Source organism: Lycium barbarum, chromosome 9 (assembly GCF_019175385.1).
Source record: "Lycium barbarum isolate Lr01 chromosome 9, ASM1917538v2, whole genome shotgun sequence".
Lineage (NCBI taxonomy): Eukaryota > Viridiplantae > Streptophyta > Magnoliopsida > Solanales > Solanaceae > Lycium > Lycium barbarum.
Window position 1 is genome coordinate 15792609 of NC_083345.1, and position 27479 is coordinate 15820087.

Consider the following 27479-nt stretch of genomic DNA (forward strand, 5'->3'; position numbering starts at 1 on the left):
CTTTAAATAACTTGCGTGTGTTAATTCTAACATCAAATTACTACCAATTGTGGTTAACCTTAAAATAAATTCAACTATTTGGGTAAAATACGAATTTTGACTCAAACAATACTTATAAGACATAATAGTATACAATTGGAAAAAAAAAAAAGAAACATGATATAAGAAAGAACCTCTTTAACACCCGTATAGTAATATTGTTACATAAACTGAAATAAAGGAGTATTGGAGCCCGGAACTTTTTAAACCCAAAAAATAATTTTTAGAACCAAACTAGGCTTCACGCACAAAATCTGTGCGTGAAAGGACCAAACTGTAACTTTTTGAGTTTGGTCCTTTCATGCACAGATTATGTACGTAAAAGGGGGTACTTTTTTTTTTTCTTTTTTTAAGCTATCAAAATCACGTTTTTTTCATACTTTAGGCAAAGATTAGTCATGTTTCAAAACCCCGAAATATCAATATTTTATATAGAACTTAATATATTTTTTTGCGTACAATAACATCGGCTCATTACATCAAGTATACCTAAACGTTTGGATCGTCGTTTTAGGGGTTGTAGAGATCCCCGAAGTAAGTTTTGTTTGCTTGGAAACTTGTCATCTTTGTTCTTTGGAAATCAAACTCAAAATTAAGCTTTTTTCCGTACTTTGACCGAAGATTAGTCACATTTCAAAACACCGGAATATAAATATTTTATATAGAACTTCATTTTTTTTTAGCGTAAAATAATGTCGGCTCATTACATCAAGTATACATATATGTTTGGATCGTCGTTTTAGGGGTTGTAAAGTGCCTCGAAGTAAGTTTGGAAACTTGTTATCTTTAAGTTTTTTTCGTACTTTGACTGAAGATTAGTCACGTTTGAAAACGTCGGAATATAAATATTTTATATAGAACTTAATATTTTTTTAGCGTACAATAATATCGGCTCATTACATCAAGTATACATATGCCTCTTCACTCACGTAAATAAAAATAAGGACAGGAGCTTAGGTAGAAAACTAGTTGTAAATTGTTGAAACTTTAAATGGTCATAACTTTGCGCTCGGATGTCCGATTTACGCGAATTTTTTTTTTACCTAGGGTATTTTTTCGAGATCTTCGCGGACAAACTGCCACAAGGAGGTTTGGCTGAGCCGATTTTCCAAAAAACGCCCGTTATCCCGTTCAATTTGAATTTTGCCCCAAATTTGTGCAAAAGTTTCATTCTTCTTTAGTAAAAATCTAATGATAAAAAATCTCTTTCGAGATGCTAATCCCGTGGTAATGATGTTTTGAATGTCAATTTCGAGGTTCGAAATTCAATTTATAAAAACGAGTTAGATAGCATTAGTGAACATTATAAAAAATCAAAAGTGTCTACTTTGCTGCTTTTAGCAATTTGGCTTGGTGGTGTAGCCTCTCTTTTTTACTTATTTCTTTTTTATGCCAATAACATGGGATCAAACGTTGGTGGGAGCATTGAATGAGATATATTATACCTTGATTGAACCTCTCGTATTGGATGAATTATTTTTTAATATAATATTTTTATTTCAAAACACTTAAATCAAAACCCTATAAAATATGACACTTAGATCTAAAGATGACAAGTTTCCAAGCAAACAAAACTTACTTCGGGGCACTTTACAACCCCTAAAACGACGATCCAAATGTTTAGGTATACTTGATGTAATGAGCCGACGTTATTGTACGCAAAAAAATATATTAAGTTCTATATAAAATATTGATATTTCAGGGTTTTGAAACATGACTAATCTTTGCCCAAAGTATGAAAAAAACGTGATTTTGATAGCTTAAAAAAAGAAAAAAAAAATACCCCCTTTCACGCACAGAATCTGTGCGTGAAAGGACGAAACTCAAAAAGTTACAGTTTGGTCCTTTCACGCACAGGTTTTGTGCGTAAAGCCTAGTTTGATTCTTTATTTTTTAAAAGGGTTAGTTTGGTTCCAAAAGTTATTTTTTGGGTTAAAAAAGTTCCGGGTCCGGAGTATTGAGCCTTTGGTTATTGAACAGTATCTATTAGAGATCATGGATAAAACTGTACACTGTACAAGCTAGAGGATCAAATTGCATAGCCTGTTTGGCCAAGCTTTTCCAAATCAAAAAATGTTTATTTTCGTTAATATTTTGAGAGAAAATAAGTGTCTTTGTGGAGTAACAAATAACAGCTGTTTTTCAGAAGCTAAAAAAATAGATTTTTTCAAAAGTAATTTTTCGAAGGATACTTTTGAAAAAAATATACTTAGAAACTCTTTTAAAAGCTTGGTCAAACTTTAATTGCTGCTCAAAAGTGTTTTTTAAATTGATTAGCGAACTCCTTCTCACCAGAAAATATATTTTTTTAAAAAAATACTTTTTAAAATAAGGTGATTAGAAGCTTGGTCAAATAAGCTATAGATTAGATTTAGTTAGCCAGTTGTCTTACGGCTCAAGTTTGTTACTGGTAATTAACTGCTAATTGTATATAAGTAGCTTAGCTAGGCAGAATGTAAAGCATAGATGAACTCATTCTTTTGCATACTAATTGAATCAGAGTCGGTTGGTGAAGTTCTTCTCTCTCGTTCACTGCATTTCTACATTTCCCAATTGGTTCAATGGTGATGATGATGATGGCATGAATTCATTATGGGTAACGTCAAAAATTTTAAATGAAAAATAAACTATGACCCAAATGGGCTAATATATCTTGAAGATAAAAAAATAAAATAAAATAAAAAAAGAGTTTCGGTTACACCAAGGTCTTAAAATAAATAAAAATAACATGACCCAATGGAGCCTTTTGCGAATAAATAAGGAGACCAAATTAGTACAATTGTACATGTAAAGAAACAAATGAATACTCCCTCTGTCTCAATTTATGTGATATACTTTTCTTTTTAATCTGTCTAAAAAAGAATGATACATATCTATATTTAAAAATAATTTAACTTAAAACTTCCCCTTCTACACTTAATGAAATGATTTACGGCCACACAAATATCTGACTTATTTTAGACTATATCTTTCAAAAGTCTTCCTTTCTTTTTTTAAACTACTTGAACATTCAAACTATATCACATACATGGAGACAGAAGGAGTATAAAGTTAAGCTAGCACGTAATTTGATATCGAAAGACGAGAAACATGCACGTTGAAGCCCGTATTTACTATATATAATAAGGGACAATGCAAAGATTTTGTAGTCCTTAGTTGGATCTCAACCATTTACTTGTGTGTTTGCTAACTAAAAGGATTTTCTCTTCCAAATCTACCATTATACTTGTTATAATTTATTGCATGATATACCAAACTATATTACAAATAAATCAAGATACTTCCAAACCTTTTTTGGTAATATTGTACATGGCCCCTTTGTTCAACTTTTTGTAAGTGAAATATGTACCATAACTTTTCTTGTCATATATTTAGCCATACTTTATTCCTTTATTACTTAGGTTGCCACATTCAATTTGGTAAATATAGTAAAGTTTGAGACCCTTGAAAATGCTTAAAAAGTTGTGAATATTAATGATGTCATCTAAAAGAATCAACTATCCATAAAGATAAATAAATAATAGTACTCCCTCTACCCCAATTTATGTGGCACCGTTTGACTAGACACAAAGTTTAACACATTTGTGAGCAGGGAGTTTGAGACTTTTAAAATTTGTGGTCCAGAACAAATTTTAGATATTAGTGTGGTTGTAATTCACTTCATAAAGTTAAATTGTTTCTAAATGTAGAAAAGTGACACTCTTTTTTTGACAAACTAAAAAGAAAAGTGTGCCACATTAATTGTACATAGAGAATAGTAACTTTGAAGAGCTCATTTGGTATTGAGAGAGAACTTTGTAAATGATATTTTCACTTTGTAAATTTTATGATTATAGTTAGATTTATCCTGATCTAATCTCTTAATAATCTTTTTATTTTGAAAATATAAATTAGGTATGATATTTTAACATAATTTTGTATAGTAAAGAAAATCAAAATTGATCCTTCAGAAAAATAAAAGCTGGAAGGAACAATATTATTAGGTACGTCGTTGTATTGAGGCATGATTTACTTATTAAACTTTAGTTGATCCTAACATTCTTGGACTAATAGCATAGTTATAATATTATTATGACGTAAATTATCAAAATAATATTCCACTTAAACTTTAATAAAAGAATGGAAAAGAAATGTCATTTCCCCGCATGCATCTTTTGAAAAGAAAAAAAAGTTTAAATTAAGAAAAGTAGCAGTTTTTCATATTTTGTATGATTTAATTAGGATTAGCATATATTAATATCATTTTAAAGTGTCAATTTTTAAAATTTAAAATTTATCATTATTTACAAGTAAATTCACCAATTTCACAACAGAAGAATAAATGTATGGTTTGATATTTTTTTCTTGAACCAAATTATATATTATTATTCCTTTTTTTTTTTTTTTGTAAAAAGTAGTTTATAGTTCATAAAACATGATTTTTACTAATCGTGCATATGTAAACCACCAGTCCTTTTACCAATTTTTTTGTTGTTGAGATTTTGCATTGAATCTTAGTTTTTTCTGGTGCAATAGCTTTTAGTATATTATAGTATCAAAGCTTTTCAAGAATTAATATATTAGGATCTTTGAAAAAAAAATTAAGGTTTAGTCAATGTTCTTAATTAAGTGGAGGAAATGTGTATGGGGGGTTTGGGGGGGGGGGGGGGGGGGGGATTCGAAGGACAGTAAAAAGGAGAGAGATGTAAATTGTGTCTGCTAAGTGATCGGCTCTTTAACCTATTTTTAATAACTTTTAACCTTTTTAATAATTTTGTAATTTTTGAAGTTTAATTTTGTTATTTATCTTTTCTAACTCTTAAACCATTTTAGATTAGCTGAACATAGGCTTTTACGGATATCAATATGATATCTTTTTAAGAAAATGATGCAAGAATTTGTGATGAAGAATTAAAAGGATCCTTTTACTTATCAAAATCTTAGCTGAAAAATAATGGATTTCTTTGAATCACTATGAAGAAGAAGCAAAACACAATGGTCGACCACTCATGTAGTCAGTTAGGAATTATTTTAAATACTTCCAGCTATGTTAGTTTACAATACATCAAATTATCTTTTTTCTAATTAAACTATTATTGAGTTTTCTACATTGATCTTGGGCCAGGGCTCAGCACGGGATTCACAAGACTAGTTATAACCAAATAAGGTATATGTATTGACAGAAATTATTTGTACAGTACCTTGTACTTTATCTCCTCCTTAACTTTTAAGGGTTGTAGGTAGCGGAGGTAGAGTAATTTCTTTTTTCTTTTTTTGCTTCATCTCCTTAACGTTTTTGTTTAGATTGTGTATTTACATTAGAAAATTCATTAAACATATTGTAGACAATAAAATTCACGTCGAAAAAATAACAATCAAGACAAGAAAATATCGCAACAATCGTTGTATTTGATTTCAAATATGAGTGTCACAATCTCTAGGAATCCTCTTATTCGTCCTTTCGTTAATAAATTCAAGGGCTTTTGAGCTTGAACTTGAATATGGCGGCCTTGATCTTGAACTTGTACTTAGATTCAGGAGCTTGAAGCTTGATCTTGAATCTTCGTCTTGATCTCTAAAACTTCTAGAGAAATACTTGAGTGCTTGAATGCTTTTAGCTTGTAGAGAAATCTGCAGCGTTTGATCCACGAGCTCTCTGGCTTCTTGTTAGAATTTCTCCTTTTTCTGAATTATGAAGCCCCTATTTATAGTTGTAGGATAGAGGAGTTTTGATAAGAACAGATTCCTCTCGGCCTATCAGAATGAAGTGACATGGCCATATGTGGCCAGAACATGTCACTTATACACGTGGCGCATCTTCATTGGACTTTGATCTGACTACGCATGTTGCATCATTTTGACACGTGGCATGATCCTATTGGCTCCTTCATTTGACTTGGCGTGCCACGTCATTTGACAAGTGGCACCAATTTAGGCCTCTGGGATAAGATGACATCTTGGGTTTGACAAAGTGGGCTCATCATTTGTGACCTAAATCAATGGACTAGCCCGACAAAATTGAATCATTAATTAAAGTGAAACTTACATAAATAACTATCTTTTATTGGCTTCTAACTAGATATAACTATAAAATGCAAAATTACCAAGCGTAGCTACTTTTCTTTAAAAACGCGTGTATTTCTATTTTTTTGAAATATAGAGAAATACAGTGAACAGTAAACACGCTCCAGTGAAATCAGGGAGCTATTTATGGAACAGATTTTTTGAAATACAGTAAAATACACGGAAATACAAAATCAGGTTGAGTAAAAATAGGCTATATTTTTTTAACAGATTCTTCTTTTTCTTTTTAAATGGTAAGTTAAATTAAATCAACCATATTTCATGCATTCCCTAACAGCTCACGAATCTCTCTCAACTTTTATCACAATCAAAACTTTTTGAATTCAAAAACCACTAACGATGTGAAAACTTCCAAATATAGAAAAATATACGCCGGAATACAATGAAATATGGTTGATTGTTTAAGAAATATAAAGTTTTAGTATCCGTATATACAATGGAATACAATGAAATATATCATAAACTATTTCATAAATTAGAAATACATTGAAATACAGCGAAATACAAAAATCGTGAAAACAAAGTGGAATAAAAATAGGCTCTACACCAAAAAAAAAAAAGATAAATACATTTAAATACAGTGAAATAATGCATTGAAATATACTGAAAATTAGATATACTGTTTGTTGATACACAGAAATACACTGAAATATACTGAAACATTTTATCAAACACTTGGTGGGCATGAAGCTCCACAATTCTCATCAATGGTGTTTCTACAACAACAACCTATTCTCTTGCTCCTAAATGATGCTACAATATCATATTGCTATAATCAATACTATTCTTCATCACTCATAAGATAAACAACACCACATAATTAGCAAACATAAGAAGGATTTTCCTCTTATTTCGGCTTATCCATGGAGATTTAGCCAACGAATTATTATGGCTGAGCTTCGACCATTGGCTGGAGATCCTCCACTGCTTTTCTTGTTGCCACTACTGTATTTTTGCTTGGAGTATCAATATCCGCCATTAAAATGGAGAGTTAGAGCTTGTTGAAGATACTCTAATAATGGCTGAAATTTAAAAAAAAAAAAAAATGAATGAAAAGTAAAGGTAAAGACGATGAAATTTATGAACAATTGAAGAGAAATACAACAAATAACATAACGAAAATTAGTTAACTGTAGAGATTGGGTAACTGATAAGGAAGAAGAAGAAGAAGAAATCGTGCTAATTATGGTGAAGAATAATGAGAGTAAAATATGGTTGTGAATTGAAGATGTGAGAGAAAAATATTTGAAAAAAAAAATTGTGGGTAAGAAAAATATTTGAAAAAAAAATTGTGGGTAAATGGGAGAGAGGTACCCTATTTTTAGGGAAATACACTGCAGTTACAAAAACAAGTTATAGATGGTAATTGGATAAATAATTAAGCTACCAAAAATAATTTTAAAAAAAAGATAGCTATTACTAATAAATAAGTCTTAGAGGTAGTTATGGGCTGTAATTTTTTTAACTAAATCCATATTAATTAGACTTAAATAATTAATCCAATTATATTAGCCCACAATTTATTTGAACTAATATATGTTGAATTTAATGTATAAAATTTCATTGTCCACACATATATAATTGCGAACCTATAAATTGTAATTACTCACTCCACCTTTAGGGTTGAAAAATGATAACCCCCGTAAGATTTGGGAAATTACGCCTCCAACTTTTGAATAAGACACTAGGCAAAAACTTCATGGAAGAAGAGGTCCACATGGTGGTATACCAATAATGTTGATAAACTTTAAATGAACAAAAAAGATATTTATGTACATAAGTTATACTGTTATAAAGAACAATAGCACGTTTCTCATTTTTTACCAGTCTCTTTTATAATACTTGTACTTGAAAAAATTAAGTCGCTTAATTTTATTTTTTTACATGAAGTACTTATTTTATAAACTTGATACGTTAAGATCTGTATTTTCTTATTATACATGAAAGTGCAAATCGTTCCTGATCAAAATTTAGAAGAGGTAGCTATTGATTCTAATATATTTGTGATTTGGAATGATACTAAATAAATCACATTGTCAAGTTATACTAAAAGTTGGAGTGAATTTGTCGCAATATTGTTTCTCCCATGAACATATGAATATATTTTACTTTCAAGAGGATTATCAGTATCGACAACAGAAAAAATTATCATGATAAAGCAGCCAAAACGACAGAGAACATAAACTAACAATATCTTTTGTAAAGAACTGCCAGGCTAGGTACAATATTCATTTACATTGTTCAAGAAAATGTAGCATTTATTTTGACGTTAATTGCTACTTTTCAATAACTTTATTCTTATTTTATTGATTGACGCGCGAGACACACATGTAATGCACGTACACAAAACTAATAATGTAAATAGTCTGAAACCAATAATCCCATTTCATTGGGTAACTCATTGGATGAGTAGAATCAATCCAACAACATTCTCATAAACATGGATAATTCATATTATCACTTGTGATAGATGAAGTCAGCATAACGCTTCATCATACGTTTAGCTTCCTCAGATTCAGGTTTAAAAATCTGAAATGCATGTCCATCATCAACTTCAAGATACTCCAATTCTCCATCCCATCCATTCTCCTTTACGCCTTCAACAAATCGATCCACGATTCTTAATGGAATAATTTCATCTTTCTTACCCCCACACACCAAAATTCTTGAGCATGCTAGCCCAGATAAAGACGGAGCCTTTTCAGAAAGTGGGTTAATGAACGGACTATCAATTGGGGATGATAGCCCAGACTCCAGTGGTGGACAAATGCTGACCCAAATCCTATAAGCAAAACCCTCTTCATCAATGTCTAGATTTGGGAACAAGAAATAAGGATACGCAAGAATTGATCCAGTGATTTTCATATTATTCAAGACATCTTTGCCAGCCCTCATGGTCATGTGGTACACTAAATGTCCACCAGCACTGTCCCCGGCTAAGAACACTCTACAAAAATCACCATAGTTTGCTAACCATGAGTCTTTGTTAACTATGGTTGATTTTTCATGGTCAACATGCGAAGAGACCCATTGCAGTGCAGTCCAACAATCTTTGTAAATTGTTGGCACATCAACTTCAGGGGCTAAGCGGTACTCTACAGAAACAACGACAACATTTAGCTCGGAGGCTAAAGAGTTGACGTAATCATGAATCGGATTGAAGGTGGCCGAGTCTTTGACAAGCCCTCCACCGTGGTAATATATTAACACGGGGAGTTTTTGGGCATTGGTGGTATTCTCTGCAGGAAGATAGAGTCTAGCGGATACGTGGGGTGAAATGCTGACATCTTTGGAGAAAACGCTGTTAGAGGGGTGGTATGGCGATGGCTCAACATAGTAATAACCTGGAACGTCGTAGAAACGCTCAACACGGCCGCTTTTATAGAGTCGGTAGAAGGGATATAAATCTGTGACTATCTCATCATTGTCGTCGGAAGCCGTGGTCGTTACAAAATATCAGAATGGTGGTATGGTTTATTACTATGAATATTATCACAATTAAATCGCCGTAATTTAGGATCAAATTCTCTATATACACACGTTGAAAAAAAAAAAAATCTCTATACACTTGCTTTTCTATAGTTAAAGAATCCCTTTGGCTTTTGGGTAACGTTATGATTTTTAATGCAAAAAGATATATTTAATGACCCAGATGGGAGACTTTGAAAATAAATAATATTCCCACCGTTCATGCATGTGATGTGGGTATGGCAAGGTCAAAGTACTTACATTTAGTGTGAATTTAGACATAAATGTTTAAATTTTTTAAAAATGACATTTTAATATTTAAAAACTACATAAAAAATGGTATAAGTCATAATATAAACCATTCAAAATAATTAAAATTATTTAATAAAAATATGATAAAAGAAAGAACCTATTTAACATCCGCATAGTAACATTGTTACATAAACTGAAATATAACGTCAAAATTTAAACTAAACTATCACCCAAATGGGCGATCTTGAAGATAATTAATGATACTTTTGGGCAACGTCAAGATCTATAAATAAATAAAAAAGATCCAAATGGAGCCTTTGAGAACAAATAAGGACGGCTAATTAAGCACAAGTATATGAAAAGAAACAAATGAATATAAAGCTAAAGCATGAACTGTAAGTAACTTGATATTCCCGGAAGACGAGAAACACATTGAAGCTCGTGTTGCAATTGAATAACGTATGTATTATGTCAAGAGTAACATCCATTTAGCTCCTCAACTTTTAACGGTTGTTAGGCGCGGTGGGCGAAGGCAGGATTATTGTTAAAGGGTCAAAAAATCAAAGAAATTGTGGTGAGGAGTATAAAATCTTAGTGCTCTATGGAAATTTGAACCCCCTTTAGCACTCAACTAAGGTTTTTGATTTGTGTTAAGAGGGCCAAACATTTATATATACATAAAATAAAAATTTGATCCTATATATGTAGTGTAATTTTCAGGAATCAGAACTCACAAATATTGTTTTGACTATATTTGCTCGAATTCTATTTTTTCTCTGGAAGTGAGTGCCTAAGGTCTTTAAGAGAGGGCTTAGATAGATATATATAGTTTTTGATGTGCAGTAATCAGCTGAATGCAAACCCATGAGGCCCAATAAGAGAATTACGGTTTGAGTTGCCTTAGCTTCTAGCGCGTCATGCAGCTTCTATATATAGATATATATATGGCAAAAAATCCTATAGCTTGTCCGGCAAGTTCTTACCTCAGAATCTTTTAATTCAAAAGTTCTAGTAACAGCAGGACTCTGAGCTGGAACATGTTCATGCGCCTGATTCAAGCACCTGGTCCATTCACATGGTCTCGCCTCTATTATTGAGGTTAAACATATTCCTAGTTCATTCACTTTGTCAATCATCAAAACATACACGTGTCAGTGACAACAGAAGTGATACTCAGATGAGGAGGTGGGTACAGCATGATGATTCCCATCCACCTCCACATTTGTAGCACCTTCTAGAAACACATGTACAGGAACAAAACGGTGGTGCTAGACCAGGAAAATCCGCACAAGCTCCACTGTGAACTATATTTGGATTCCTTGTTACCGTGGCCTTTCCACATCTAGCTTCTACCTAGTCCATTTTTGAAGCTTCCGAAGGTGGCCGGTTTGGGGACGGAGTCGGGGCGTCGACGTAGCAGCAAGCAAGTGGACTATGTTCCTTCCAAAAAAATCTCTAAAACATATATAATATGTGCATAATAATTGTATAAATGTGTATAATTAGTGAGTATACATTGATTATGTATTTATTATACATAAAGTATATAACAATGATACATTTTTAATACACATATTGTATGAATACATATTTTATATAATAATGATACAGTTTCTATATGTATGATAAATTTTTTATACATATATAGAGCCCGTTTGGATTGGCTTATAAGTTGCTTATAAGCTGTTTTCAGCTTTTTTGAGTGTTTGGCTGACCAGCTTAAAGTCATTTTGTACTTAAAATAAGCTCAAAAAAATAATTGGGCCCATTTGACTTAGCTTATCTAAAGCAGCTTATAAGCTGAAAACAGCTTATAAGCCAAAAAAAATGAGTTAGACTACCTCAACTTATTTTTTTTTAACTTATAAGCTGCAAACAGCTTATAAACATAAGCCCATCCAAACAGGCTCATAGTAGTGATCATACATTTTCTATACAACAATGATACAGTTTCTATACATGTAATAGAATTAGTTGAAAAAAGGCTACGAAATAAAATTATTATGAAAAGGCTAAAAAATATCTTTTAAGCTTCTTGGGTCATCTGGTATCATTAATTTCAAGATGAACATTTATATCTTTGTCCCAAAAATTAAAGACCAGCCCATTTGTAGGGCAAAAAGTAAAGACCAAACCATTTAAATGGCAAATACTCATTTTGTGCTTGGAATATGGAATTACCACTATACGTTAACATGCATTAACACAAATAATTCAAGAGGGCTGCATACCTTTCAACAACTCGAAATTATTAATTAAATAATAATTCGTTTATTTATCTAATGACAAGAGTGGTTGTTCAGATCGTAAACACACTTCACCTCCAACCCGAAGATTATGAGTCCGAGTCACCAAGAGAGCAAAACAAAAAACATCTGAGCAACCAGCTCCTGGGGGGAGGGGTAAGAAAAAAAAATATTTATCTAACTAATTTCAGACAAATAGCCATCGATAATTATTTATTTAAATTACGTATTATTTAACTATATTATCAACATTGGCATTCGGAATTTCCATGAATTGGTGTGGGTTCAAAAGTCGCATTCGCCCATGAATTGGAATTTCCATCAACACTGGCATTCGCCCGAGATATAGTACTAAGGGTGTGTTTGGTATGATGGAAAATGTTTTCCTAGAAAATGATTTTTTGGAAAACAAGTGATTTTCCTACTTATTTTCTTGTGTTTGGTTGGATGTGGAAAACAATTTTTTGAAAAACAACCATTTTTTGAAAAGTGACATAAAATGGTTATTTTTGCAAAAAAATATTTCTTGCAAAACGACCGAAAATGAAAATTTGCAAAAGTAGCAACTTTTTTTCATTTTTCAAAAAAGGGTCAATTTACAAAAACAACCATTTTTTGAAAAGTGACATAAAATGGCTATTTTTGCAAAAAAGTATTTCTTGCAAAACGACCGAAAATACAAATTTGAAAAAATAGCAACTTTTTGTCATTTTTCAAAAAATTGCCAATTTAAAAAATGACCAATTTTTGAAAAGTGTCAAAAAATGATAATTTTTGCAAAAATGTGTTTCTTGCAAAACGACCGAAAATGCAAATTTGTAAACATAGCAACTTTTTGTCATTTTTCAGAAAATGACCAATTTACAAAAAAGCCATTTATGTGTCACTTTTTAAAAAATGGCTACTTTCCAAAAGTGGACACTATCTTATAAAGGGTACATTAATAAAATGGTTATTTTAATACTTTCACAAAGAGGCTATTTTAAAGGCCATTTTAATACTTTGACAAAGAGCCTACTTTAAAAAATGGCTACTTTTGCAAGGTAGTTAGTTTTTAAAAGTAACTACTTTCACAAAATGACTATTTATGAAAATTGGCTACTTTTAAAAAATGACTATTTTTTAAAAGGCATGACACATAAATATGTCATCTAACTTGGCTCCAGCTGACAACTATGACCTCAAACTTTGCTAGTGCACAAGTAAGCACTTAAACTTGCCAAAAGTTGAACACCCATACACATAATTCTGGCAGGTCACATGCGTGTAGTGCAACCACGTCCTACGTGGATTAGTGCCCTATCAAAGGTCGCCAACTAATTTATACGTAGATTAGACTAAAAAAAAATGAAAAGGGGTTAAATCTTTTAACCCGTTCATTTTGTAAAAAGAAAATGAGTGAAAACCCTAAGCCCCAAATTGATGCGATTTGAACACAAAAATCAGTGATTAATCTCTTCAATTTGGCTCAAAATTGTTCAAGATAGTTGAAGCTTTAAGGACTTGACGATTTATCCATTCTTCTCCCTCAATTTAGCCGAGGTATGTATATTTTGTTGAAGCTTTACTTTGTCCCTTTTGAAATGGTGTTTTCGATAATTTTTTGTAAAGGCTAGGGCTTTTTATATGTGAAGGGAATACAACAACAACAACCCAGTGAAATCCCACAACGTGGGGTCTGGGAATGTGAAGGGAATATTGAATTTAATTTTTTATCCTTTTCACAGATTTGGTCACATGGGTGACCATATTATTACTATTTTTCACCATGGTGGTAATTTTTATAAAGGTCGATATGTGTCGAAATTGGAGCAATCTCTTTGACTGAAATGAAATCTTATGCAAAAGACATTGGGTATGATGAAGTTGAAGCTTTTTATGTTGAAGATCCTACTACCCATAAATATTTTTTGTTAGAAACTGACAGCCAACTATATAATTGTGTTAAAGAATTGAAGACTGGGTTAATTTTTAGGTTGTATCTGAAACATGTGAATATTGAAGAAGGGGGGCCCACTGCTGGCATTGTTTTGGGACCACCGGTTGGTGGAAAAAATAATGAAGAATTGGGGGATAGCTTTAGGGTTTCACAACTTGAGGAGGGTATAAATGAGACCTTCAATGAAGCAGCAGAAGTTGAACAACAAGTTGAAATAGAAGATAGTAATATCTTAACTTTGGAGAGGATGATTTAAATGGTGTTCCAGATGAGGATGACAGTGAAGTTGATGAAGAATTGAGAAGTTTTAGAAAACTTCTTAGGCAACAAAAGACAAATGAACCTGCCAAGCCAAAAAATAAAGGCAAAAAACCTTGTAAGCCTCAAGAGGTTGAGCTTGGAGAAGCTAGAATAGATAGGGGATTTGAAGATATTTTCAAGAATAAGGAAAAAAAAATTGCTGGTAGATTGTGTGGTGATGAAAAGTACATTGATTCATCAGATGAACCAAGTGAAGATAGTGATGAAGAGCTAGATGTTCTAGCACAACTAGGTGTTGATTTACCTTCAAGAAGAAAAAGTAAAAAGCTAAGGTATGATGATTTTGCTGCAATTTCTTTCTTTGAATTGGGTATGATATTTGCAAGTGCAAAAGAGTTTAGGAAAGCAGTGGCTGACTATGCTATTCAAGAGAAGGTTCAATTATGCACAGCCAAATATGTTGCTAGTAAGATGCAGGATAGAATAATATCTCAGCCTGACATTAGAGTTCATAAGATTCAAGAGGAACTAAGGCTGCATTGGGGGTTACATGTGGGAAGATCAGTCTGTTATAGGGCCAAAATGCAAGTTATTAGTAAGTTCATGGGTGATTGGAAGCTTGAGTTTTCAAGGTTGTTAGACTACGTAGATATGATTAAGAATACAAATCCTGGGATTTCTTGTTGGGTGAGAACTGATAATGAAACAGAACTTGACAAACACTTGTTCAAATATTTCTATGTTTGCTTTGTTGCATTGAAGAATGGATGGCTAGAAGGTTGTAGGTGTTATGGTTCGCTTCTTTTACGTGGGTTAAGGCATAAAAGTTACTACGAGGTTGTTGGTGCTCTAGTTGAATTTTAGTAATTTTTAGAGTCGCCACCTAATTTATTATGGAAAACTATGAAAATTGGGTTTAAAGATTTTTTCAAAATAAGTAAAAATCTTTTGGACCAAAGTTCAAGGTAAGGATTTTGGTGATCCCCTGAGAAAGTTTTACGCACCCTAGTATTAAAGATTCGTAGAATACGATTAACCTACGAGCTTCAATGTGTGATTAATGTACTTATTTGTTTAAAAATATTTAATTTTCCGCAAAATATCATTTTTTTATTCATATCATAATTTCAAGAAAAAATTCGGCAAAAAGTTCCCTTATAAAAGGGGTTTTGGTTTAGAAAATTCGCATAAGTGTTCAACTCACTTTGTTGCCAGACTAGGACACACTCCGAATTTCTCCCAAGTAGAGTCGCTACTATTCTAGTCCTAACAAAATGGATTTAGTACTTATGGGTTTTTATACGTACATATGAAAATATGGAGTATATCTCCGCTTTGTACTTATATACATAAAGGAAACCACAAGTTGTTAGTTTATATTCTAGGCCCAAATCCATTTCGCTCTCAAGTTTGGTCCAATAAGTCCGTTTTTTCGGCCCAAATTTAGTGTTGGGCTTTCGGGCCCAAAGATCTTTCCTTTTTCCAGAATTACATCCAAGTGCAATTTTCAGGCTATCCAAAACTCATCTCATGCCCAAAACCCGTTCTTTAAAGTTCTGAAAATATCCAAATTTGGTACCTCTTTTATTGATTAACCCAGCTTTTTAAAGTTACCTCTTATCATTTTTACAACGCATTTTGAAATCAGTTTTTGTGCTAACTCAGATTCAGTTTTTAGAGACCCATTTAGGCAGTTCCACTTAATTACGGGCTTAAGGACCAAAACAAAACATTTATCAAATTTCAATTAAAAGGACAAAAGGCCAAAAATTACTACCCAACCATTTTTTGAAGATCATTTAACCTTGTCATTAAACCAGTTTAAAACTTAACCATATTAAATTAAGTGATTCAAGTCTCATGAGTTTTAAGAAGGATTAAGTTTAAAGATGTTTGAGGTGACTTCCCTAAAATACTATGTGTTCTCTAAGTTCTAACATTCACATGGGTTTCAATAATTATCAAGTATTTACAAATATATTTTTCACGTGAATATGAATATAAAAGAAGGAATTTAGGTTGGTGGGCCTACCTAAGCCCACCATTTTGCTATTTTCACCCATAGCTGAGCCTTCAAGACAATATTAGCTTCCCTTGCCATACAGACTCGATGAAGAAAGGGTTGTTGGGCCTCTGGCCCAACAAGGTTCAAATGCAGTGAGTGGCCCGAATGGCCCAGTGTTGGATCACATGGAACATAAAAAGGGTAAGGATTAGCAAGGGTCTAAGCATTTAAACTAAGGTATCAAATGTTTGAGTAAGCAAAATAAAACACAGACCAAATACACATACATACAAAAAGAAACATGAAATACTTTATGGAAATCTCAGGCCCAAATCAATCGCAACTAGAAGATTCAAAACCCAGATGGATCATCTCGCCAAAACTAAACCGTACAGGCCCAAATACCGCAAACTCAACATATAGAGGGGAGCCCAACAACAAGATAAAAAGAAAACAGGCCCAAACTCAAAACGAAATTCAACAATAGATCAATATTTATAGACTCACATGAATGATATACCTACGATATACTAGATATACCAGCCTCTATAGACTTGGGTATATATATATATATAACTGGATATACCTTGTATATCTGGGTATATCCCTCTGTATACTATGCAGAAAGTCATACAAAAGAAGAGAACAACAAAGGATAAATCAAGCAAAGGCATCTAACACTCATGTGTTTTATGCAGGCAGGAATCAAATTAGTAACATGCAGGATAATTATTCAAATGATGTACATGGTCCCTTTTTTAGCTAAAACAGGACATGTTTACGGTACAACATGAGGCAATGAGGTCTTTACACTAGGGATAAACTCAGAATATAAACATGCTAGCTTCAGATTTCGTTTAATTCTGTATTTTTTTACTCAGTTCAGACACAGATATAGGCAAAGTAGGCATACCAAATAATGAGGCAAGCATACAGAGTCATACACAAAGTTATTTAACTAGCTTAATCACCAAAAGACTTCTTATGTCATTTCAAGTCTCCACAGATCATTAATAAGGATTCTCAGATACTGAAACTAAATTTAACATGCTTGAGGTATAATCTAAGGCTTATAACACCACAACCAATAGTAAGTCCAGGGTACAAGCTTCGTAGTTTGGCCATAGAGTCATTAAGAGACACACAAAGGTCTGATTTATCTTACTAAGCCAAATAAATATCCTCTTCCAAGAATATAGCTTCAAGTTTAGCAGACATGAGGGTTCTATTTTTACTATTGATATCTTATGGCAATGGACAGTACACAACATAGCACAAAGATAGTTTAAAGTGTCAAAACATAGGTCCGTTAAAGTGTCAAAACATAGGTCCCAAACTTAAACATTGGACAAGTACAGGCATGCTTCAAGGATACACATCAATTTATATGCTAATCATGGTGTCAAAACACAAAGATTTACAGATATGCTAATGTGTATTCAGATCAGAATAGACCAATCCCTTAAATATAAGTAAGCAAAACAGTCAATCAAATATATAAGAATTAACCAGGTTCACACACTTAGCAAATTTCTAGGCCAAAGTATGACTTTAAACCAGCATCTCATCAGTTTATCTTAGCAAGCAATGTTAGGAAGCAAAGGTTTGCACATTTTGAACAGGATTTACTTCAGCAAAATAAGAACATGATTTCAACAGGCTGAGACTTTTAATACCACTGCACTCAAACAATTCATAGGGTTACTGTCCCATTTAAACCAAAGTAAGAACTACATCTAACACAGTCCAAGATCAAATCACATGCTCAGATGACCAAGGAAATAGAAACTGGAGTAAAACAGCAAGATTTAGGAATAACGTGTCTTGACCATACCATTATTACCAATTCAAATATCTACATTTCATGCAAAACAGGTTCAACTTAACAAACTGAGCTATCACATGAATATGCATAACTGAAAGGACTAATTCAACATAAGAGCAAAATGGATAAACATCTAACTTGGTTAACCAAACTAAACTAACACTTAAGGGTACTTAAATGAACTAACTATCTTGCTTGACTAATTTAATCTGACATGAGCATGATTGGAAAGACCAACATGTGAACAATTTAAACTAAAGAACCAAATTAGGCTAAACATACTCAATTAAACAACCTGAAACTTCATTCTTAAAATAGGCAGATTAAGCTAACACAAGTATGTTGTACAAACTGAGCTAAACTGGCATATAAACATGATTAACTTAAACCAAACATCATGCGTGAGCTAACACAAATATGCTTATCCAGACTAAATCAACATATTATGATGAATCAAGTTGGACTAAACATGCTCAGCTTAAGCAAATTTAATCAACTACATAACTAAGCATACTAAAACTAATATAAGCATGTTAGATAAACTGAGCTTGCTGACATAGGCATAAATTCAATCAGGACAGGTTAAGATAGAGATGATACTTGAGACATGCTTAACAACGAAACCAAGGCTAACACCCATAAGTGTACTTGATACAGATTAGACTAAACATCACATAGCCAACATTTTTAGAAAACCAAATTAACTGGCATACATACACATTATCTAACTACTGAATTAACCCAGAAAGATATGCTTAGTTACACTAACATACAAGACTAACTAAATCAAAAATTACTAGCATACAAATAGGTCTTTCTCTTAAGCTAACTAACTAACTAACATGCTCTAATAACACATGATAACTCAAGGAAACAAAAAGAAAAAATACAAAAAATAAAAAGGAAGGGAGAATTACCTTTCTTTTGGGCAGCCTTGTATCGAGAATGAACTTGGAGATTCTTTTGCTCCTCCAAATCCCAAAACCCAGCCACAAAAACCCAAAAAACAAGAGAAAACAAACTTTAAAATTTTACTTAACTCAGAAAAATTAAAGATCTCAAATATTTTTTGAAACCTTAAGTATTTCGAGTTCTATGAGTATATTGAATTTTCAATATGCTCAAACTTGTTCTAATAACAAAGAAATAGGGCCCCTTAAATAGAAAACCCTAAACCCTAGGTTTAGCCGATGTGGGATAACTCCCCATTTAGGGGTTTCCTCCTCACATCCCATGTTGTAGGGTTAGGATCAAGTGCAAAAACGAACAAAGGGTCAGATTTAACCCTCAAGTGGTCGATCCATTTGGTTCTTCATGAACCAATGAGATTCATGGATTCACATCCACAAACAACCAAAAATAATTAAGGAATTGCATAGTATTACCGTTTGAGGCTCAGAAAAATAAAGAAAAAATGGTGAAAAAGGCGAGATAGCACCCTGTTTGGTGTGGCGTTAGGTGAGAGAAGGTGGAAACATTTATTGTTTCTCCTTCTCGACCTTGCAAATTACTGAAGAAACATAGTACACTTGCCATTTTTAGGCATCAAAGTGATGAAGAGAGAGAAAGGAGAGGGTGGCGGCGCTAGGGTTTACCCCCCTCTCTTCCACATTTCGCATAAATGAGACCTTAGGGTATGTTTGTGCTTGTTGTTGTTGCTGTAAATGAAAGGGGTTGGGCCGAGTCTGGCCTTATTGGGCTGGACTAGGCTCAACTTTTTCTTAAAAGAAAAAATGGGCCCCGATTATTGTTGACACCTAATTTTGGCTCGCCGTGCTTAAAATTAATGTTTCGGGGAGCCCTGATCATTAAAAGAGCGCGAAGTACACTTTTTACACATTTTTTACATTTTTGATGATTTATCGATAATTGTCCTCATTTTAGGATTTTTATCAATTTATTGTCATTTTTCAAGAATCATTATTTTTGCACATGTACAGCGAATACTATCACATTTTGTGCAATTAATAATTGTTTCTTAATTTTATAGCAGTACATTTTTATATCTTATACATTAATATTTATATTTATATTTTATACTTACATTATTATTTATACATGTATTAGTTAACTATATTTTAGTACAATCCGTCAATGTAGAAAAAATCAGAGCAATTAATTCTTAAACACAGAGCAAGAATTCGATCAAGTCAAGGTCTTGTCACTTTTTAAAAAGGTGACATTTGAAGTGATGTGTTGAGTTCTTCATCCATTGATTAATATATTTTTTACACAAGAGTTAAAAGGGGTAAAGGGGACAAGGGATGACATTCTTTTATTTTTTGGATAATAAATGAGGTCATTTTAAATTATAAGTAAAGGGGAGAGGGACACAAACACACAACCTCACAGATTCTTCTTTCAATTCATTTTACTATTTTGTTTGCTCTACGTTTTCATATTTCATCTACTGCACACACATTCTTTAGTCATTGTTCATGCTCTATGCATTTTAATTTTTAAACACTTGCACATTACAAGCACATTTATCATTTACACTTTACATAATTTATACAGATCAGATTTTTTTAGTTCATTTTGATTAATTTTTTCGTTCCCTTCCTCCTTTTTTTCATCCCTTTAATTTGTTTCAAGCTTTCTCATCTTATCCTCTCTTTGATCTCAAGCAAAAATAAAATTCTCACCTTTTCATTTGTTCACAGACAACAACCAGCCCAACTCTTTCCACTCTCAAGCGCTCCTCTTTAATTTTATCTCACATAGCCAGATTCATACATATACTTTTTTTTTAGAACAAAAAATAGTAAGAAGAGGAGGGAAACATCTTTGGGCATCAAATTGTGTATTTTGTTTCTTTCTCAATGATGTGGCTGGTCTGAACCAAAAAAAATTACGACATTTTGGCCGATGAAGAAATTTCCGTCGATTTCCAAGGCCTCCCATGTACAAAAGACGTTTTTTTTTTTTTTTTTTTTAAGTTTATTCATTATTTATTTAATTCATTCGATAGTTATTTATTCTCTTACTAACACTTTTACTAAGTGTTTATACAGGTACCCGGAGATACATCCCGAAGACGACACTCGGAAGGAACTCAAAGACTTCATCGAATCACTGTTTGTATTTACTTTTCGCATTTTTTTATAACTGTACAAAACATAAACTTATAGTATAGTGGAAACTTTATTTTTGGAATGACGGGTTGATATATTTATTTACTTGTCGCCTTATTTGTTAAACTTAAAATTGTCATTCGCTTTAGGCAAGACTTAAGCTGTCAATACTTTCATAACTAGATTAAATTGACTTGGTATAAATACTTTGTTAAATAAATTCACACTTTTGACGATTAGGCAAAAATACTAGTCCATCCTTCTTTTTATATTCTTTATACACTCTTAATACTATTTACATTTTATATTGTTTCGTGTACACTAATACATATTTTAATTAAGTTAAGTCCACATTTTGACGCTAGGCAAATATTAAGTCGTCCATTTACAAATCTTTTATTCTTTAGAGGCATTACACATTTTCACTCATTTTTTATCCACAATTCCTTATACTTATTTTTTACCAATACTTTTTACAATTATTTTGTTCCTTATTCTTTTGATAGGATATTCATTAAACAAAAACTCTTTTTAACTAAACGGTAGAAACAAGTCAAATAAACTTCACTTTTCTGAATAATTTTGTTATACAAAATCTTTACACCAATGAATATTCGTACATTATTTTTACATTCTTTATGCACTAATATACCTAGTTATACAATTCTTTATACATTTTAGGTTTGACGTACACTCTTTTACACTTGAAATATGTTCTTTATATGTTTAATATACATACATTCTTTTAATATACATAGACGCATATTACATAGACGCACATTCTTTATATCCTTGATATATTTATTTTTACATAGTCTTACATTTTTTTTTATATATATTCTTAATATAGTTATACATTCTTTACACTAACATATATATACACTCTTTGTACTAACAGATACACTTTTATACTTACGAGGTACACTCTCTTTATACTCTTTTATATATTCTTTTTTACTATACATTCTTTATGAATACTTGATATAAATACATTTTATACACTGTATATACTTGGTAGATTATCACCTAGTGTAGCTTTTCATGAAGTCATAACATTTTGAAAACATGTAATAATAATGATAAACAGATAGATAACCCTCTCTGGTGTTCAGTTAAACTAAGTTTAAGGACTGTCTTCGGACAGGCTCTGAGGGATGCTTGACACCTTCCCCTCGAGGTAAATAAAATTCTTATCTAGAATCTCATAGGTTTCGTGGACTAAAAATGGAGTAGACACACAAATACATATAGGTTTCCTGATTTCTCTTAAAAATTAGGTGGCGACTCTAACCCTTTTTAAACCAGTTAGAAGAACCGTGAAGTTGCAAACTATCTTGGACCCGATCAAAATAGGGCGTAACAATTATATATATACACACATGATATACATGAGTATACATGTATACTCATGTATATATCATATATATATAGGCGGGTGAATATGCAAAATTCAACAAATAGCCCAAATTTAAAACGATATCCACTAATTAGATATTTTATAAATAAGACCACATTTAAACTAATTGGTCAAATTTAAAAGAAATAATAATAATAAAAATAAATAAGTTTTGTCAAAAGACCTTAATTAAATTGAGCCATGAGCTTGGATAGTTCAAATTATTTTCATAATTGGCTAATAACTAATTATTTCAATTACAACCGCTTAATGGCAATTTCAGAATCAATTACAATTAAAACCTAATTAATTATGATAAAAATCCAATAATTTGATTAAATAAGAATTGAGGGGTAAAAATGGTTAATTTACTTAATTAATCATATTCCCTATATTAAACAGAGTAAAATACTTTGCAAATTGACATTTTAGCAATTTGGACAATTAAGTGAATAATTATGGCAAATTATCCTCTCTTCTGGTTAATTTAGCAAAAGTATTATAATTGAGAAAATACTTAAATTAATTTGTAATATTATAGAAATTATTTCATCATATAAAATTGGTAAAATATTATCTAAATAATTTTAGAAAATTATTTTGACTCCTGAAAAAATACATATTTTACTCTGCTTAATATTCAAAGACTCTGGGTGATTAAAGTAAATTATGGGAGGTCAAAAATTAGGTGTCAACATTAGGAAGATCATAGGGTTGGATGGATGTTTTCTGAAGGGTGTTTGTAAAGGAGAATTGTTAGTGGCTGTTAGAACAAAAAGGAAACCAACAAATGTATCTAATAGCTTGGGCAGTGGTTGACCAAGAAACTAAACACTCTTGGAGTTGGTTCTTAAACCATCTCATTCAAGATTTGCAGCTTGGTGATGGAGATGGAATAACAATAATGTTTGACATGTAGAAGGTATGATTTCTTACTGTTTGGCCAGTTCTTTTCATTTTTTTAGGAACTGTTTTGTCCAGTTTTTTGAAAGTGTGAGGTCCTATTTTTTTTAGTGTTGTCCACTGTTTCCAGCTCCCCCACACTTGCCAAAACCAGTTGTTCTTCTTTCAATATTTCTTTAAATTCATTAGTTGGAATTATTCAAATCAATGAAATTTATGGTTCATTTTGTTTTCTTGAAGTTCTTGCTGTTTTGGTATACATGTAGTGCATCATTTTCATTTGGCTAGGAAATCATTAGCTAGTTCTTGCACTAATTATGGCTTGGGTGTAGGAATAAATTGCTTATTGAACATGGATTATGAAATTGTTTCTTATTTTTCTATGTGGGGTTGTTCTTGTATTATGTTATGTAGTGTTTAATGTCTTTAGGCTGCTGTTGAATGTATACGTTTTTTTCATTTGGTATTCAGTTGTACTTCATGTTATTAAGTAAAGATTTGACCTTTTGAGGTAAATCACATAAGATTTTAGTTTTCTTAGGCATTTTCTTGCACTAGTTATGTCCTGTTACTTGGTTTATTGAATGTGGATTAGGATATTGTGGGGTTATTCTTGTATTATGCTATGTGGTGTTTAATGCCTATTGGATGCTGTTGAATGTATGCATCTTTTGATTTGGTGTGTTTTCGCACTTCATGCTTCTAAGAAAAAGATTTGGGCTTTTGAGGTAAATCACTGAAATTTTAGTTTCCTTAGGCATTTTCTTGCACTACTTTTGATTTGGGTCTTTGACACTGATTATTTGTTTCTATTAGGGTCTTCAATCACCTGTTCAGGAGTTACTTCCTAATGCGGAAAGGAGAATGTGTGCAAGACATATTTGGGCAAACTGGCAAAAGGAATAGAGAGGTGAAGCAAGGAGAAGAGCCTTTTGGAGGTGTGCCAAGGCTAGTTTTGAGGTAAATTGGCAGAGGAGTTTAAACATTTGAGTCAACTTGGTAAAAACATATGTGAGTCATTGGTTATCTATAACAAAGAATATTGGTGTAGGTCTTTGTTTAGTGAAAGAACCAAATGTGATGTGCTAGAAAATAACACGTGTGAAACATTTAATTCTTGTATTGTTGCTCCTAGACACAAAGCTATGATTAGTATACTTGAAGATATTAGACATAAAATGATGGATAGGCATGGAGGTATGATCAAGTTTGCTGATACTTGGATCACTGACATTTCACCCATGGCAAGGCTAGTTTTAGAAGAAAACAAAGATATAGGTAGGAAGCTAAAGGTAAATTAGAACCATGAAAGTGGTCTCAGGAAGGGCAAATAGGCACATAGTTGATATGGATAGGAAGACATGTAGTTGCAGGTTGTGGCAGTTGAGGGGTATCCCTTGCCAGCATGTAGTTTGTGCGTTGTACCATATTGGAGAAGAACCAGAAAATTATGTGGAGAATTGGTATAGAAGGGAAACATTTCTTAAAGCTTATAAGTACTTCTGACAGCCAATCCCTAATATGATAATGTGGCCTCAAACAAACAACCCAATAGTGGAGCCCCCTGAAGTGAAGCCAATGCCTAGGAGACCCCCAAGAAGTAGAAGAAAAGACAAGGATGAATCAAGGAAAAAGAAATGGTGAAAAGCATCAAAAAATGGAGTCAAGATGACATGTTCCAAATGCCATCAAGTTGGCCACAACAAAAAGGGTTGCAAATCAAGAGTAAGCATTTTGCTATTTCTTTCCAGTTTGTTAGAATCATTATTAGACTTCTAACTTTGTTTTACTTGAGTGGAAGAAAAAGAACAAGAGATGTGGGATTTGGTGTTTACACAGATACACAGTCTGGAAGACAAGTGATGAATGTATATCTATTAGCTAATTTTCTTACATATGTATAATGTGAAGTGTATAATGTTTATGAATTTTGCAGCATGAGAGACCAAGTGAAAGAGTTATCTCAAGTGGGGCAGCATTAAATGAAGCATCACTAACAAATATTGATCTTGGATTCAAGCCACCTGGATTGAGGTGGAAAAATAAAGATGCCATCACTGGGAACCAACTTGAAGTAATGCAGCAGCGAAAGAAGTTGCAAATCAGATCCAAAGCTAAGAGTTTGGTGCCATAAGAATTCAAGTTCAAGTTCATTTTATGTATTTTTTGTAAATCCCAAGTTCAACAATGCTTCTGGCATTTAGACTTGCCTTTGGACTATTTAACAATTGCTCTTTTTGATGTATGCTTGGGTTATTTTGATGTATTTTGCATTTAGGCTACTTTCTTGGTGTTGGCTAGCCTTTTGGCTATTTTGATGTTTTGTGAAGCTTTTTGGCTATTTAACAGTGTTTGGTGAAGCCTAGATTGGCAGATTTATCAAGATAATTTTATGCCTACTTTTATTGAAGCTTTGTGTGCTTTTAAGACTATGAGAAGAAAAGTTTATGTGCTCTTCCTTCTTTTTTTGTAAGACTTTCATATGAAAAGAGATTATATAAGAATGTATGTGTTGAGCAACCAATTCCCACACAAAAATGAATTAAGTTTGATATCAGATAGTATCTAACAAGCAGAACCAAGCAAAACTAACATATATGAAGTGCAACAACTATTTTACAATCTTTCATTATCATTTACTTATAAACTAACTTGATTACAATAGATATAATCAGCCACCAAGCCAAAAAGAGCTACAAGATTGCACCACAATTCAAAAGGTACCAGCAAAAAGACCCTAAAACAGCTCTTTCAACCAACCAAACTACCCAAAAACCAACATACTAGCAGCTACTACATATAGCACTCTCTATAAATCCAAGCTAATACCACAATGAGCATAAAAAATCGATACTTCCTCCTAATCTTCATCTTATTTTTTGATCCTCTTTTGTAATCCCGAAATAGCAATTCTAGCGTGTTCAGGATAATCACATTCACACCACCTAAAAAAGTTGCATCCAACATGTTTAAGAAGAACAAAAGAACCGTAAAAATTGAATCTTGGGTAGTATAATTTAAACAAAAACAACCCATCTACAATGAAACCTTACCCAACCATCTTCAAATCCAAGAAACCAACGACCTAGGTTGTTTACGGACCAAGAAATTTTCATTATAGGCTTTTTTCCACAATGACAGAAAAAACGAGATGCCATCTCCATTTACAAATGGGCAGAAAATCGTGAAGAAGGTGAAGAAATGGTTGTTGGAGTAATAAGAAGAAGAGAATAAGGAGAAAATTTGATTTGAGAATTGGGGATAAATATAGGACCATTAAGAGTATATTAGTCATTTTTTGTGTTTTTTACCGTTAGAAACAGCAGATTTGAGACTTAACTCGCGTGGTTTCGGGTGTATCTCACGCGAGTTGCCGGGAAGGACGTGTGTGTATGACTGTTCGACTTTTGGAAAGTTTAAATGCCTACTTGTGTACTAGCAAAATTTGAGGTTATAGTTGTCAGCTGGAGCCAAGTTAGATGACATATTTATGTATTATGCCTTTTTAAAAAGTATCTGCTTTCACAAAGTGACTATTTATTAAAAGTGACTACTTTTGCAAAACGATTATATTTGAAAATTAGCTCCTTTTTGCAAGTAATGTTTTTAAAAAGCGGCTACTTTTGTAAAGTTGCTTTTTTTGTAAGTTACTACTTTCACAAAGTGCCTAGTTGAGATAGTGGTAGGGGGTGGAGTAGGTGTTTATAGGGGTGTGGAGGGAGGTAGTGGGGGTGGGGGTAGGAGGGAGTGGTTAAGTGGTAGGGTGGGGTGGGGGTAAGAGGGGGTGGTTAAGTGTTGGAGTAGGGTGTGGGTAGTGAGGGTGTAGGGGTAGTTAGGTTGTGGGGTGGGATGGGGGAAGGGGTGGTGTAGAGGGTAGGTAGTGGGGTTTCGAGGATGGCGGGGTGTAGGAAGGTCTAGGGGTAGGGGTTGGGGGTGTTGGGTGGGTGGGGAAGAGACAATAAACTTGTAAAGTTACTTGTCCAACTGTCACGACCTATTTTGCCTAAG

At 32.7% G+C, this 27479-nt stretch overlaps 1 protein-coding gene and 1 long non-coding RNA gene across 3 annotated transcripts; one reads left to right on the plus strand and one right to left on the minus strand.

The window, feature by feature from the left end:
• Positions 1 to 8559: 8559 nt before the first annotated feature.
• LOC132611695 (catharanthine synthase-like) lies at positions 8560 to 9543 on the minus strand (the record flags this gene model as incomplete). The annotated part of the gene is made up of 1 exon (XM_060326081.1): positions 8560 to 9543. A coding segment is annotated over one exon (984 nt), but the record flags the coding sequence as incomplete, so codon positions are not given.
• Positions 9544 to 23225: 13682 nt separating this feature from the next.
• Positions 23226 to 25871, plus strand: LOC132610157 (uncharacterized). Of its 2 annotated transcripts, none has more exons than XR_009571037.1 (3): positions 23226 to 23490; positions 24288 to 25196; positions 25408 to 25871. It is a non-coding gene; the product is annotated as an uncharacterized LOC132610157 (long non-coding RNA). The 2 variants fall into 2 exon arrangements; XR_009571038.1 differs by having other exon boundaries at positions 24288 to 24431.
• The last annotated feature ends 1608 nt before the right edge of the window (positions 25872 to 27479 follow it).